At 42.7% G+C, this 13,847-nt stretch overlaps 1 protein-coding gene across 1 annotated transcript in view; it reads left to right on the forward strand.

Annotated features, from left to right (window-relative positions):
* The window catches only part of EIF2B3 (eukaryotic translation initiation factor 2B subunit gamma), a 100,726-nt gene that overhangs the window by 42,338 nt on the left and 44,541 nt on the right, over window positions 1–13,847 (forward strand). The window contains exon 6 of the mRNA XM_055139687.1: window positions 12,206–12,295. Coding sequence (XP_054995662.1) covers window positions 12,206–12,295 — 90 coding nt within the window. The remainder of the gene's footprint in view (window positions 1–12,205; window positions 12,296–13,847) is intronic.

The raw sequence follows: 13,847 nt of genomic DNA on the forward strand, positions 1-13,847 counted from the left end.
CTCTCCTGAGAGGTTGGAACATAATTCCCCTCCTCCTGATTACAATTTCACCCTCAGCATTAGATTTATAAAAGGTAAAGCTTCTGTCTTTGGTGCCTGATCATGTTTCTTGCTATCACTCTTGAATCCATTTCTTTGGGTGAGTCAGCTGCTATATTGAAAACTCAAATATAGAAAAGAAAAGTTAACTGCCATATCATGAGGATGTTCAGACAGAGTACGGAGAAGCCAAGGACTGTTTGCAATCATGTGAGTGAACTTGGAAGCAATACTGTATATTTCACCACATAATTATCACAGAGTGAGTGCCAATTTTTTAAAAAGTGGAGTGTATCCATTATGTGAGGCTTTATTTTTAATTTTATTTTTTTGGTTTGGGGCCCATACCCAGAAGTGCTTGAAGTTATTCCTGGCTCTGTGCTCAGGAGCGACCCCTGGCCATGTTCAGGGGACCATATGTGGTGCCTGTTGGCCATGTGCAAGACATACTTTGCCTCCTGTACTATCTCTTCAACCCCGTGAAGCTTTATTTAAAAAAAAAAATGTGTTGGTGTTACTAAAAATCACATATGATTCAACTCTCTTAGGTGTAAGATTAGGAAGAATGGGATACTTGTGAAATATAACAAAGCTGAGAGTTTAAGTGAACATTTTTCCTGTTGGAAAAAGTTAACATTGTTATTCATTTGTAAATTGTAGTCAAAATAACTGTACTTGGGAAAATTTACTATCGTGTTGCAAAGTACAAACTTAAAAAATTAATGTATCTGAAGATTTTACACCCCATTGGTTTCATTGCCTGGTGCCATTATATGGCATGTATACATTATAAAAGATGTGGTTGCATGCTTGCTCTGTCCACAGTGTTTCACTGTCAGATCCATCAAATGTGCTCAAAAATTCTGTCACTTTGGAGCTTTTGATGACTTTTCATGTGGTATACCATTTCATCCCTTAATTACTCATGTGCATAGTAGTTTCAAGAATGGGCATTTAATATTTCCAGCAGGCACAATTGGTGGTCACCACTCATCATCCACTCACTATAAAATAGTGCAGCTGGTCTTTTAAGAGTGTGTTTATAAAAAAAAAGAGAGAGAGAGAGTTTGTTTACACATACATTCAGTGGTTACAGGTAGATGTTTTGCCACATCTATCTTGACTACTTGTTACATCTTGTGTTCATGAAGAGGTTGCTTCATTTCATTTGTAGTATGACCTCATAAATTAAAACAAGGGGCTGAAGAAATAGTACAGCCAGTAGGACATTTACCTTGCACACAGTCGACTCAGGTTTGATCTCCAGCACCCTATATGAACCCCCAATCCCCACTAGGAGTGATCCCTGAGCACAGAGCCAGGAGGAAGCCCTGAGCACCACCAGGTATGACTCAAGAACCAAAAAAATAAAAGAAAGTAAAATGAGCAGAGCCGCCTGTTTCAGTATAAGGCTGGCAGCCAAACTAGACAGTTTATCTAGCACAGGAAGATGCAAGTCTTAAGGCATCATATGACTGACTCTGGCCACTTTGCCTGCCCACTGGGTTGAGTGAGGATACCATTAGTACCACAGCATCAGCTTTTGGAAGTATGCCAATAATGCATATGCGCTGAGAATTGTATTTGGAGCTTGCAGCGCCAAGAAGACAAATGCACTTATCACTGACATGGGTGTAATCAGTGTAGTAAATACGTTGCTGCCCTGTTTGTCAATCTTTTTAAGCAGTTTGACAGAAGGAATTATACTATCTCATGAGTACATGGTGAAGAGTCATAAGCCATTTTGAATTGAAAACAAAACAGTAACTATAGTATGACTGTTGTGCAGTGAAATAGGCTATTCTTAGGCCTGTCGGTAGCTGTGCAAAAGCAGATCTGCCACCAGTTAAGCTTGAAATGATTGAGCCCTGATCGACAGCTCAATGCAGCCTCATGAGATCCTCTGAGTTGGAACCACCATGCTAGAGCATTCCCCAGTTCTGGAAACTATGAGATACTAAATGTAGTTATTTTAAGCCTATGGATTTGGGATAATTTGGTACACCATTATAGATGACCAGTGAAATTCTAAGTCTCTAGACTTTAGGGGTTTTTTTGGGGGGATGGTGAAAGGTATTTCCTTTTGTTTCGGGGCCACCCCAAGTGGTGCTCAGGGATTACTTATGGCTCTGCATTCAGGAATTACTCCTAGCAGTGCCTAGGGGACCATATGGAATGCTGGGGATCAAACTCAGGTTGGCCATGTGCAAGGCAAGCACCCTGCCCACTGTACTATCACTCCAGCCCCTCTAACAATTTTTAGTAAAGTAAAATAGTTTTATTTAGAAAAATGTTAACAAGGGTTAGAGAGAAAAAGAAATAAAATACACACTGCAGGTTGTGAGGAAGACAGCAGGGAAACATGTGTCTCCAGTCAGATTTTGTCAGCTCTTGAAAAATGCCATGAGCATTTCTTCTGTATTGGAGCTGGGGCTAGGCCACACCTGGTGGTGCTCAGTGTTAACTCCTGGGTCCATGCTCACGAGTCACTCCTGGCAGTACTTGGGACCATCTGTGATGCCCGGGATCAAACCCAAGTTGGGAGCATGCAAGGCAAAGTGCCTTATCTGCTATATTCTCTCTCCAGCACCCCCCACATACACACCCGGCATGAGAATTTTTATTGGGATTGCATTGCATTTATAAGCTGCTTTGGGTAGGATTTTTTTAAATGATCTTTGTTCTCGCAATCCATGAACATGAAGCATGTTCTTATTTCCTTGTGTCTTCTTCTGTTTCTTTTATTTTTTTTGTTTTTTATTTTTTATTAATGAATCACCATGGGGGTACAGATACAGGTTTACATATTCTCGTGCTTGTGTTTCAGTCATATACATCTTGAGTATCTATCCCTCCACCAGTGCCTGTCCTCCACTCATTCCTCCCACCCACTCCCACCCCATGTTCATTACAGCACTGTATCTTTTAGAAATAATATATAATTTTCACTAAATAGATCTTCCACCTCCTTTATAAATTGATTCCTAGATATTTGAATTTTTGAGTCTGGAGCAATAAGACAGTGGGTAGGGCGTTTGCCTTGTACACGGCCAACCCTGGTTCGATTCCCAGCATCCCATATGGTCCCCTAAGCACCACCAGGGGTAATTCCTGAGTTCAGAGCCAGGAGTAACCCTTGTGCATCACCAGATGTAACCCAAAAATTTAAAAAAAAATGATACTTGAAATTTTTTTATATGATCATAAGTGGGATCATCTTATTTCTATCCTACATCATTATTTACATTTAAGAATGCAGTCAATTTCTGTGTATTGATTGTATAGCCTGCTACCTTACTATGTAGGATTATTATAGAAACTTGGTAAGAAATTTAATTAAATTCTCCTTAATCACTTGTTACTACTGCTTCTGTTCAGGTGATTAAGTGCTCAGGGATCACTCCTAGTTGGACTCCAGGGATTATATGAGGTGCTGGAGATTGAACTCACATTGGCTGCATGCAAGGCAAGCATCTCATCCGCTGTACTATCTGCCCTTGTTTTCCCTTTTGAAAATGATAATAGGAGAGGCCAGAGCAATGGTAGAGCATCGTATGTCCCTTGCATATGACTGACTCAGATTTGATTGTGTACGGTCCCCTGAGCACTACTGGTGTGGCCCCAAAACAGGACAAACAAAAAAAATAATAGGGACCATAGAGATAGTATAGTTCGTAAGGTACTTGCCTTGCATTCAGGTGACCAAGGTTCCATCACCAACACCACCTATTGCCCCCTGAGCTCCATGAATAGTGATCCCTGAGCACAGAACCAGGAAAACACTCTGCCAGGTGTGGCCCACAAACAAATAAAATAATAATGATAATAATAGCTTTATTGATATGTAACAACTCAGGGATTACTTCCAGCTCTGTGGGGAATACCACTGGTGGGGCTTGAGGAATCATAGGGGATGCTGGGGATTGAACCCAAGTTGACTGCATGCAAGGCAAACACCCTACTCATTGTACCATCACCCCAGCCCCCTGGACACTATTTTAAATGGAGTAGTCTTTCTTATTTCTTCTCTAGTTCATTTGCATATAAAGATACAACCAGGTTTTGTATATTGATATGTAGCCTTCTAACTTGCTGTATTGGTTTATTATTTCTGTGAAATTTTTTAGTGGAATCTTTAATTCTTCTATGTATATTATACTGTCATCATTCATAGATTTATTTTTCCCATCCATTGTTTCAACTTGTAACAATGGATGATTCAGGCTCTTTTCTCTGTGGTTTTAATAGGGCAGCTGGCTGGATAAATAAACTGTAAAAAAATGTTCTTCCTTCTCTTCCTGTGACCCTCTGGGACATTGCACTCCTCCTAACCTCAGTAAGATGATGGGTTAAAAGATAATTAGATGCAGATTTTTAAGGACTCTTTGGATATGAGAATGCAGTACTCTCTATCTTTTTGTAAAAGTCAAATATCCAAAGGTGGGAGACTGCTTGCTGTTGGGCAAACAGAAGTTATCTTTAAAATGCATCTGTGTCAGGGGCTGGAGCAATAGCACAGCGGGTAGGGCGTTTGCCTTGCACGCGGCCGACCTGGGTTCGAATCCCAGCATCCCATATGGTCCCCTGAGCACCGCCAGGAGTAATTCCTGAATGTAGAACCAGGAGTAACCCCTGTGCATCACTGGGTGTGACCCAAAAAGCAAAATAAGTAAATAAATAAAAATAAAATGTATCTGTGTCTGCAGGAGAGCTAGAAACCTCTCTTTTCAAAGTTTCTTGCTTCCATACTTGCTGCAGGAGAAAAGGACAGCAGTGACGGACTGTGCACTCAACTGTTTCTCCTCTTAGGTTTACTTGATTTCCGAATGTGTTCTGATTCATTGCATCTCTTTCACTTTAAAAGTGAGTTAGTACAAGGCTGTAGTTGGATCACGAGGTATTGATCAGGCACAGAAGCAGTCTCCCCAGCCAGCTCCTCAGTCTGCAGGTGCTCATGGCTTTATCCCAGCGGGCCCAGATTCTTACTGTCTCAGTGGATTAGTAGAAAGTGCAGTACCTTTCCCACCTGCTGAATGGCATCGATTCAGAGTGGCATTATATGTAGTGGGAGAAATGTTGGTGGTAGAAAAAAGCATGATACTGGAAATGCAAGTCCAGGGACTATGTTCTAGAGGTAAATATGATCCTGAGCAAATCAGTTTGCTTCTTTAAGCTTTCCTCAGCTGAAATTGGCTTAGTTGTTCTTTAAAGACACTCCTCCCACGCCCCCCACAACTAGTACTGAAATTCCTGTTTTATATCTAAGATACATGTGTTTTTAATAATTTATAAGTAAAGGTATTTGTGCCAAGTATTTAATAAGAAAATCATGTAGCTTTTTCCCAATGTTATGTTGTTTTCTTTTGAATACTGGTCAAGATATTTTTTAAACTGGAAGGGTAATGAAAATATTAAAATGACCTTCTAAAGGACATCATTTAAAATGTAATAAAATATTCACACATTCACCTTGAAACTTTTAGGCATTTATATTTGAGAAGACAAAAATATAAATCAAAACCTCAGATACCGGAAATTGTAGATGATGAGAAATGGGTATACTCGATTACTCTCCCAATGGCATGGAAAGTCTTGAAATGCCATTTATCTAAATCAGCATCTCCACTACTGCTAAACTAGGAGCAATTCCTAAAATATTACTCTAATTTACAGTTTGGGGGCAAGCAGTGTAGAGGAAGTTATGGAATACATCATCAAGGTTATTTCCGAAGGTCTAGCATAGGCACTAAAAGTATTTTTTCTGAGATTTTTTATGCTTTTAACTCCTACTTCTATAAAGTGGTATTACTAGGTTATTGACTTACTTAGAGTTTGGGGGTCGTACCTCAGAGTGTTCAGAGGCTGTTCCTGGCTCTGTGCCTGAGGAGTAACCGCTGCCTGCACTCAGGGGACCACATGCCATATGTGGTGTCAGGGATTTGAGCCTGGGTCAGCCGCTATTTCTTGTTCCTGTACTATCTCCTGCACTAGCTAGTTTTTTATGTTTTGGGATCACACCCAGTAGTGTTTAGGGTTTAGTCCTGGCTCTGCACTCAGGATCACTCCTGGAGTGCTCAGGGGACCATGTGGTGCCAGGGAATCAAACCCAGGTTAGTCACATTCAAGGCAAGTACTATCACTCTGGTTCCTAACCAGGTTATTTATCCGAAAATTTTCACCTTTTGTGAGTATCTAAGTCTTCTTTTAATTTTTTTTGTTTAGGATCACACCCAACATTCTTTTTTTTTTTCTTTTTGGGTCACACCCAGCGATGTACAGGGGTTACTCCTGGCTCTGCACTCAGGAATCACTCCTGGCGGTGCTCAGGGGACCATATGGGATGCTGGGATTCGAACCCAGGTCAGCCGCATGCAAGGCAAACACCCTACCCTCTGTGCTATGGCTTGGGTGCAGCCCACACCCAACATTCTTGAAGCTACTTCTAACTCAGTGTTTAGAGCTGGGTTGCTCCCACTGATGTTCAGGGGACCATGTGATGGTGTGGATCTAACAGGCCTTACACATGCCAAGCATGTGCTCAGCCACTTGAACTCTCTCAGACCCCTTTTCTTTAGGGCTGGTACAGGCTTCAGAAAAAAGTCTTCTAATCCCCAATATATGTAGATACAGGCTGTGTGCTGGCAGTTCCTCAGCATTTCTGGGCATCTGCAGTACAAATCACTTTGCAGCTTTCCTTGAAGTTTGTTTAGGATTGAGTTTTCTTGAATAGACTTCGTGTGCTATCACCATCACTGTGCTCCCTTAGCTTCTACAGTTTTGTTCCTTTTCTTTGTACTTGGGTGATTATGCCTTTCTCTCACCAGTTATATTTTGCCAACAACCAAGTTTTGTTAGTTTCCTTAAGAGAGATTATAGGTGTTACAGTACATTCCAGAAACCACTTTTTATTTATTTATTTATTTATTTATTTTTGCTTTTTGGGTCACATCTGGTTATGCACAGGGGTCACTCCTGGCTCTGCACTCAGGAATTACCCCTGGCTGTGCTCAGGGGACCATATGGGATGCTGGGAATCAAACCGGGATCGGCCGCATGCAAGGCAAACACCCTACCCACTGTGCTATTGCTCCAGCCCCCACAGAAATGACTTTTTTAATTCATCACTGCTGATCTTCCCCTAGTGCTGTGAGGAATCAAACCCAGACTCACACACATGTAGGAGAAGTGCTCTGCCACTGAACCATATCCATGGTCCATCATTATGCCTTAAAAAAAATTTTAATTATTTTCATCTCAGAGCTGCAGAGATAGTACAGCAGGTAGGGTGTTTGCCTTGCACACGATCGACCCCCGTTCGATCCCCAGCATCCCATATGGTGCCCCGAGCACTGCCAGGAGTAATTACTAAGTGCAGAGCCAAGAGTAGTCCCTGGGTGTGACCCAAAAAGCAAAAAAAAAAAGAAAAAAATTATTTTTATCTTAATGAGCTCTCAGAATCTTTAAGAATCTTAATCTTAATACCTGTGTTTAATCATCCATCCTTATAATTTCCTTTATGCATGATATAGAACAAATACCTGCATATCATTTAATCATTTCCTTCATTTTCAACTCATTTTGTTTCACTCCCCTCTGTACAGGAGGTAAGGTGCTTACCTTTCTTGTAGCTAACCCCAGTTTGAATCCCTGGCACCACAGATGGCCCCTGAGCACTGCCACTGTGACCTCCCACCAAAAAAGAAAAGTGTTTTGGAGAAATATTACTCATTTTTGGTTATTGGTACTACCATAAATCTATTATTCTAATCTTAACTGTTTACTGAGAACCTCTCTGCATTCTTAACACCTATGCTGGACCTCTTCCCGTCTCTCAGTAGCTCTTGTCAATAAACACCACTGGGGCTAGAGCAATAGTACAATAGGGAGGGCATTTGCCTTCCACGCAGCTGACCCAAGTTCAATACCTGGCACCCCAGATGGTCCCCCAAGCACTGCCAGGAGCAGTTCCTGAACACAGAGCCAGGAGTAACCCTTAACCCTGAGCATCACCATGTGTGGCCACCTTCAAAAAATACTCACCACTTTCTGTCTCAAAAAATAAACCTGCGGGGCTGGAGCGATAGCACAGCGGGTAGGGCATTTGCCTTGCACGCAGCCGACCCGGGTTCAATTCCCAGCATCCCATATGGTCCCCCAGCACCGCCAGGAGTAATTCCTGAGTATAGAGCCAAGAGTAACCCCTGTGCATCGCTGGGTATGACCTGAAAAGCAAAAAATAAATAAGTAAATAAATAAACCTGCCTTCTCCTTGTGTGACTTAACTGCTATTAGCCTCCCAGTCTCAAGATTTGCGTTCACCAAAAATTTATTCTAAAAAGACCTCTGAATATCCATGTCTGTTTCTTCAGCATGTTCCAGATTTGTAGCTACACCTCTAGTCTTGAGCATACCAGCTAAAGTTTTATACTTTTTCTTTAAAAAAGGGGGGGGGGGCAGGGCCGGAGCAATAGCACAGTGGGTAAGGCATTTGCCTTGCATATGGCCAACCCGGGTTCGATTCCCAGCATCCCCTATGGTCCCCCAGCACTGCCAGGAGTAATTCATGAGTGCATGAGACAGGAGTAACTCCTGTGCATTGCCTGGTGTAACCCAAAAAGAAAAAAAAAAGCTATGAACTATAAAATGCTAGGTGGAACCAAAAAGACCTTTAGCTCATACTCTGCATGCAGAAGGCCCAGGTCTCACCCCCAGCACTACTTAGTCCCCCAGCACCACCAGAAGTAATCCCCAGACACAGAGCCAGGAGTAGCCCCTGAGCACAGTCAGGTGACAATAATAATAGTAATATTAATAATAATGCTAAAATAAAATGCTGTATGACTGTTAGTGCCATGTATGCTGAAGTAAGTTTAGAAGATGATGACTCGGACTTTGGAATTATTCCTATCTTCTCTATACAAACTGATCTTAGCTCTAAAGATAAAAGTAATATATCTACCTATGAGTTACTTGTGAGGATTAAATAGCATAGGTAGTAGTTATTTTAAGAGGAGAACCACACTCAACTCAGTAGTGCTCAGATGATTAGGGGTCACTCCTATTGTACTCCTAGAACCATGGGGTACCAGGGATCGAACCTACACCTCCCACATGCCAAGCTTGCATTCCAGACCTTCTTTTTTTCTTTTCTTTTCTCTTTTTCTTCTTCTTTTTTTTAATTTTAGGCATCTTGGCTTACAAAACTGTTAACATTGGAGTTTCATGTATAAAACAGTCTATCATCACTCTCTCCACCAGAGTATTTGCTTCCCTCCATCTTTGTTCCAGTGTCCTTCTCCCCCACCCCCACCCCCCCACTGCCCCCTGCCCTCCTTGGCAAGACCATGGCAATACTGAAGACCATTCTCCATTTCTGTTGCCTTTGGGCATTTTTTATTCCCCTTCTATGTTCCTTTATACCTCACATATGAGAGATATCATTCTATGTCTGTCCGTCTCCCTCTGACAAACATCACACAGCATGATGCTTGCCAGATTCATCCACATAGCAGCAAATTGCATGGCATACTAAAAGCTGAGTCACATTCCGAGTGTATATGTATCTGTGTACCAGTTTCTTTACCCAACCTTCTGTTCTTGGGTTGTTTCAAGATTTATCCCTTTAAGCTATCTCCCTGGCCCTGTAGATAATGTTTTTGAAGAATTCAAGGAACTTGTAAGCAGAGGGACTGAATAGGAGACTGCAGCTTTCCAGATTAGGTAGATCAAGGGAGATGATTGCATATGAGTTTAAGACAAATTCTTGAATTTACAAGATTACCACATTCATAACTTTTAGGAAAGTTTTGTTTCCTAAAAATTTACATAAAACTCAAAAATGTTAGAAAATCAGGAATGGAAAGTATATCTTCTTTTTTTCCGTCATCTTCTCTGTGTATAATAATTGCTGTCTGGATCAGAGCAATAGTATAGGGGTAGGGCACTTGCCTTGCACACCACAGACCCAGGTTTGATCCCCAGCACCCTGCAAGAATGAACCATGAGTGCAGAGCCAGCACTGCTTTTAGCACACATCCCCCATCCTGAACGATCCCTCCAAACATCATTGACTTAGCGATCCCTTCTCTATCCTAGCTGCCTTCTCTCCCAGCTCATGAGGCAGGCATCCAACTACGGAGCAATATTCCTGGCCCTTGTGTCTACTGTCCTTGGGTTGTCTTATTGTAACCTGACTCAGGAATGGCCCCCAGGGCTGGAGCCATAGTATGTAAGGGAGGACCTTTGCCTCGTAAGCAGCCAACACGGGTTTGATCACTGGCATCCCATATGATTTCCCAAGCACCACTAGGAGTAATTCCTGAGCCCAGAGCCACAAGTTACCCCTGAACACTGCTGGGTGTGGCCCCCCCAAAAAATGGGCACCACGTGTTATTGAACTTGGATTGTCAGTGAAGGTTTCCTAGAGGAAGTATGTCTGAGGAAAGTCTGGATGAATAAATACAAATAGGGAAGTTTGCATATAAGTGGATCAGCATGGAAAGTATCATGCTAAGTGAAATGAGTCAGAAAGAGAGAGACAGACATAGAAAGATTGCACTCATCTGTGGAATATAGAATAGTAGACTAGGAGACTAACACCCAAGAATAGTAGAAATAAGTACCAGGAGGTTGACTCCATGGCTTGGAGGCTGGTCTCTCATTCTGGGCAACTCAGAGAAGAGAACACCAAGTAAAATGTGGTCGGAAGTCATGCGGGGGAAGGGTGATGCATGCCGAATGTAGACTAGAGACTGAACACAATGGCCACTCAACACCTTTATTGCAAACCACAACACCTAATCAGAGAGAGAGAACAAAAGGGAATACCCTGCCATAGTGGCAGTGTGGGGTGGGAGGGGAGACGGGACTGGGGAGGGTGGGAGAGATGCTGGATTTACTGGTGGTAGAGGATGGGCACTGGTGAAGGGATGGGTTCTCGAACTTTGTATGGGGGAAAACATGAGCACAATAATGTATAATTCATTTCAATTCTTAATGTAATTTTATTAGATCAATAAAGTCCAGATGGAAAAAAAAAAGAATAAATACAAATAGGAAGTGGAAAGCATTCATAGAATTTTACTTTTTCTTCTAAAAAAAATGCAGTGACGTATGTCAAATCCTAATCATAGGTAAATCCGACTAAAGTGTAGCCTATACCAGTCAGAGAAATAGTGCAGAGGTTAAAGCTCTTGCCATGCATATGGCGAACCTCGGTTCAGTCCCCAGGACTATATACGATTCCCTGAGCACCAGCAAGAATGACTGAGTCACAGACCAGAAGACCCTGAGCATTGTCTGGTGGCCTCCCATAACACCCCCCAAAAAAAGGTCTGGGGCCAAAGAAGGGGTGCGTGCCATGCACTGCACACGGCCAACCTGGGTTCAATCCCTGGCACTCCACATGATCCTCTGAGCACCGCCAGGAGTGATCCCTGAGCACAGAGCCATGAGTAGCCCCTGAGGACCTTCAGATGTCACCCCCAAAACAATGGAGAAGTATGGCCTGTAGGAAATAGAACTTTAGAGTAGAAGCAAGAGAAAAATGTTAGTCATCATACAAAAACTCAGGATTTTGTAATAGACGATGAATTACCAGTATTTTGATGGCTTGTTAATTTTGATTTAATAGCTTTTGAAGCCTAAAGGCCATACGTAGATTTGTACAAAAAGGACTTTTATTGTGTGACGGGGCTGAGGGAATGGGAAGGGGGAGCTCACACTGATGGTGCTCAGGGCTTACCCTAGCTCTGAGCCTAGGGATCACTTCTGGCAGGGTCATGGGACCATATGGGGTGCCAGGGATTGAACCTGGACCTCACACATGCAAAGCATGTGCCATAGCCCACTAAGCTATCTGTTCGCCTCTCTGTATAAGAAGACCTTGTAGGCCGGTGAGATAGCTCAAAGGACTGAACGCAGACTTTGCATGCAGGAGGTCCAGCTTCAATCCCTGGCACTGCTGGGTTTGACCCAGTTAAAATAAAAAATAAGAAGCCCATTTATTTAATAGAATCAGGACTGATGTCCATCATCCTGATTTCCCCAGAGTAAAGCATAGGCAATTTGACTGTGACCCTTAGAAACTGTCTAATGCTTCCTACCGAGTAACAGGATTGATGATGTGACCTGACTGTAAACCTCTTCTCTCCCATTTTCTTCACAGGTACCCTAGGATACGTTTCCACACCGGCCTTGTGGATGCCCATCTCTACTGCCTGAAAAAATATGTTGTGGACTTCTTAATGGAGAATAAGTAAGAAAGAGGGAGGTAGAGTCAAAACCACCAGCTAACCAAGCCACTTGTGACCTGGTTAAGGGCTTTAAACCTTGATAATGGAAGATAATTGGTTTATAGAAGTAACACAGTTGTTTTGGGGTTTAATTGTTGTTTTACTGAAGCAAGATAGTTTTTATTAAAAGAAACCCACTTAGAAAAATGTGAGGAGAAAGAAAAAAGATCCATGTTCACGAGAGAACCTGAGCTTCTCCAGAAGGGACAAAGCCTATTATAGTTGATCATCATCATTTAGAAATGATGTCACGGTAGCTGCATCCTAGTATAATTTTCTGTGCCATAGACCCTGCTTATATATCACGGGGTCTGTATTAAACCAGCAGCATTTCTTTTGTGAAATTGGTTTTATTTTGTTTTGGGAGCAGCCATACTTGGCAGTGCTCAGGGGTTACTCCTGACTCTGCACTCAGATATTATTCCTGGCAGTGCTCGAGGGACCATATGAGATGCCGGGGATCAAATCCTGGTAGAACGCATGCAAGGCAAGCTGAACTGTCTCTCCAGCCCCACATTTCCAGGTTCTTTCTGTTTTGTTCTATAAGGATAAACTCCCTAGCCGTTTGTTCATAAGCAGGTGTCTTCCCCTGGGCATTTTTACCAATGAGAGGCCTTCTTAGTAAAGAGTCAGAGACTTACCCAGTGGCAGGGGTGCAGGGGAACACATTTGCCTTGAATTTTAGTGAAGAAGTCCCTTCAGAGGCTGCGGGGCTTGGGGATCTAGGGCCACTCCCACTAGTATTCAGTGCTCAGGCCTAGTGATATAGTGCTTGGGCCCAATGATTGTGGGGACCACCAAAGCTGTACCTTACGGTTTTCAGAGCGCAGTGCAGTGTTGGTGGTCAGACTTGGGACCAAGAGCCATGCAGTGTTGGTGGTCAGACTTGGAACCAAGCGCATGCAAGGCATGTCTCTAGCCCTCTGAGCTATCTCCCCAGCCCCATCCAGAATTATTTTAATCATGTCTCAATGATATCATTTCATCAATATGATATTTCAGTTAAAATTATCTGGGGCTGGATCCATAGTACAGCAGGTAGGGCACTTGCCTTGCACACACTGACCCCAATTCAATCCCTAGCACCCCATATGGTTCCCTGAGCCCCGCCCAGATTAATTCCTATATGCTGAGCCATGAGTAACCACTGAGCACACCCAGATGTGGCCCAAAATCCAAATTATGTGTGTGTACATATATATGTAAATATTTCAGTGTGTATAAAGCATAGCTCTTTTTTCTTTTTAAAATATTTTTTGGGGCTGGAGAGATAGTACAGCGGGTAGGGAATTTGCCTTACATGCATGTGGCTGACTCATGTTCCTTCCCCATCGCCCCATATAGCCCCTGAGCCCTACCAGGAGTGATCCCTGAGATAGAACATCAGGTAGGATGTTTGCCTTGCATGCAACAGACCTGGGTTCGATCCCTGTATTCCGTATGCTCCCCCAATCCCTCCAGGAGTGATTCCTGAGCACAAAGGCAGGAGTAAGCCCTGAGCACAACTGTGTGTGA

This window comes from Sorex araneus, chromosome 5, assembly GCF_027595985.1.
Source record: "Sorex araneus isolate mSorAra2 chromosome 5, mSorAra2.pri, whole genome shotgun sequence".
Classification (NCBI taxonomy): Eukaryota; Metazoa; Chordata; class Mammalia; order Eulipotyphla; family Soricidae; genus Sorex; species Sorex araneus.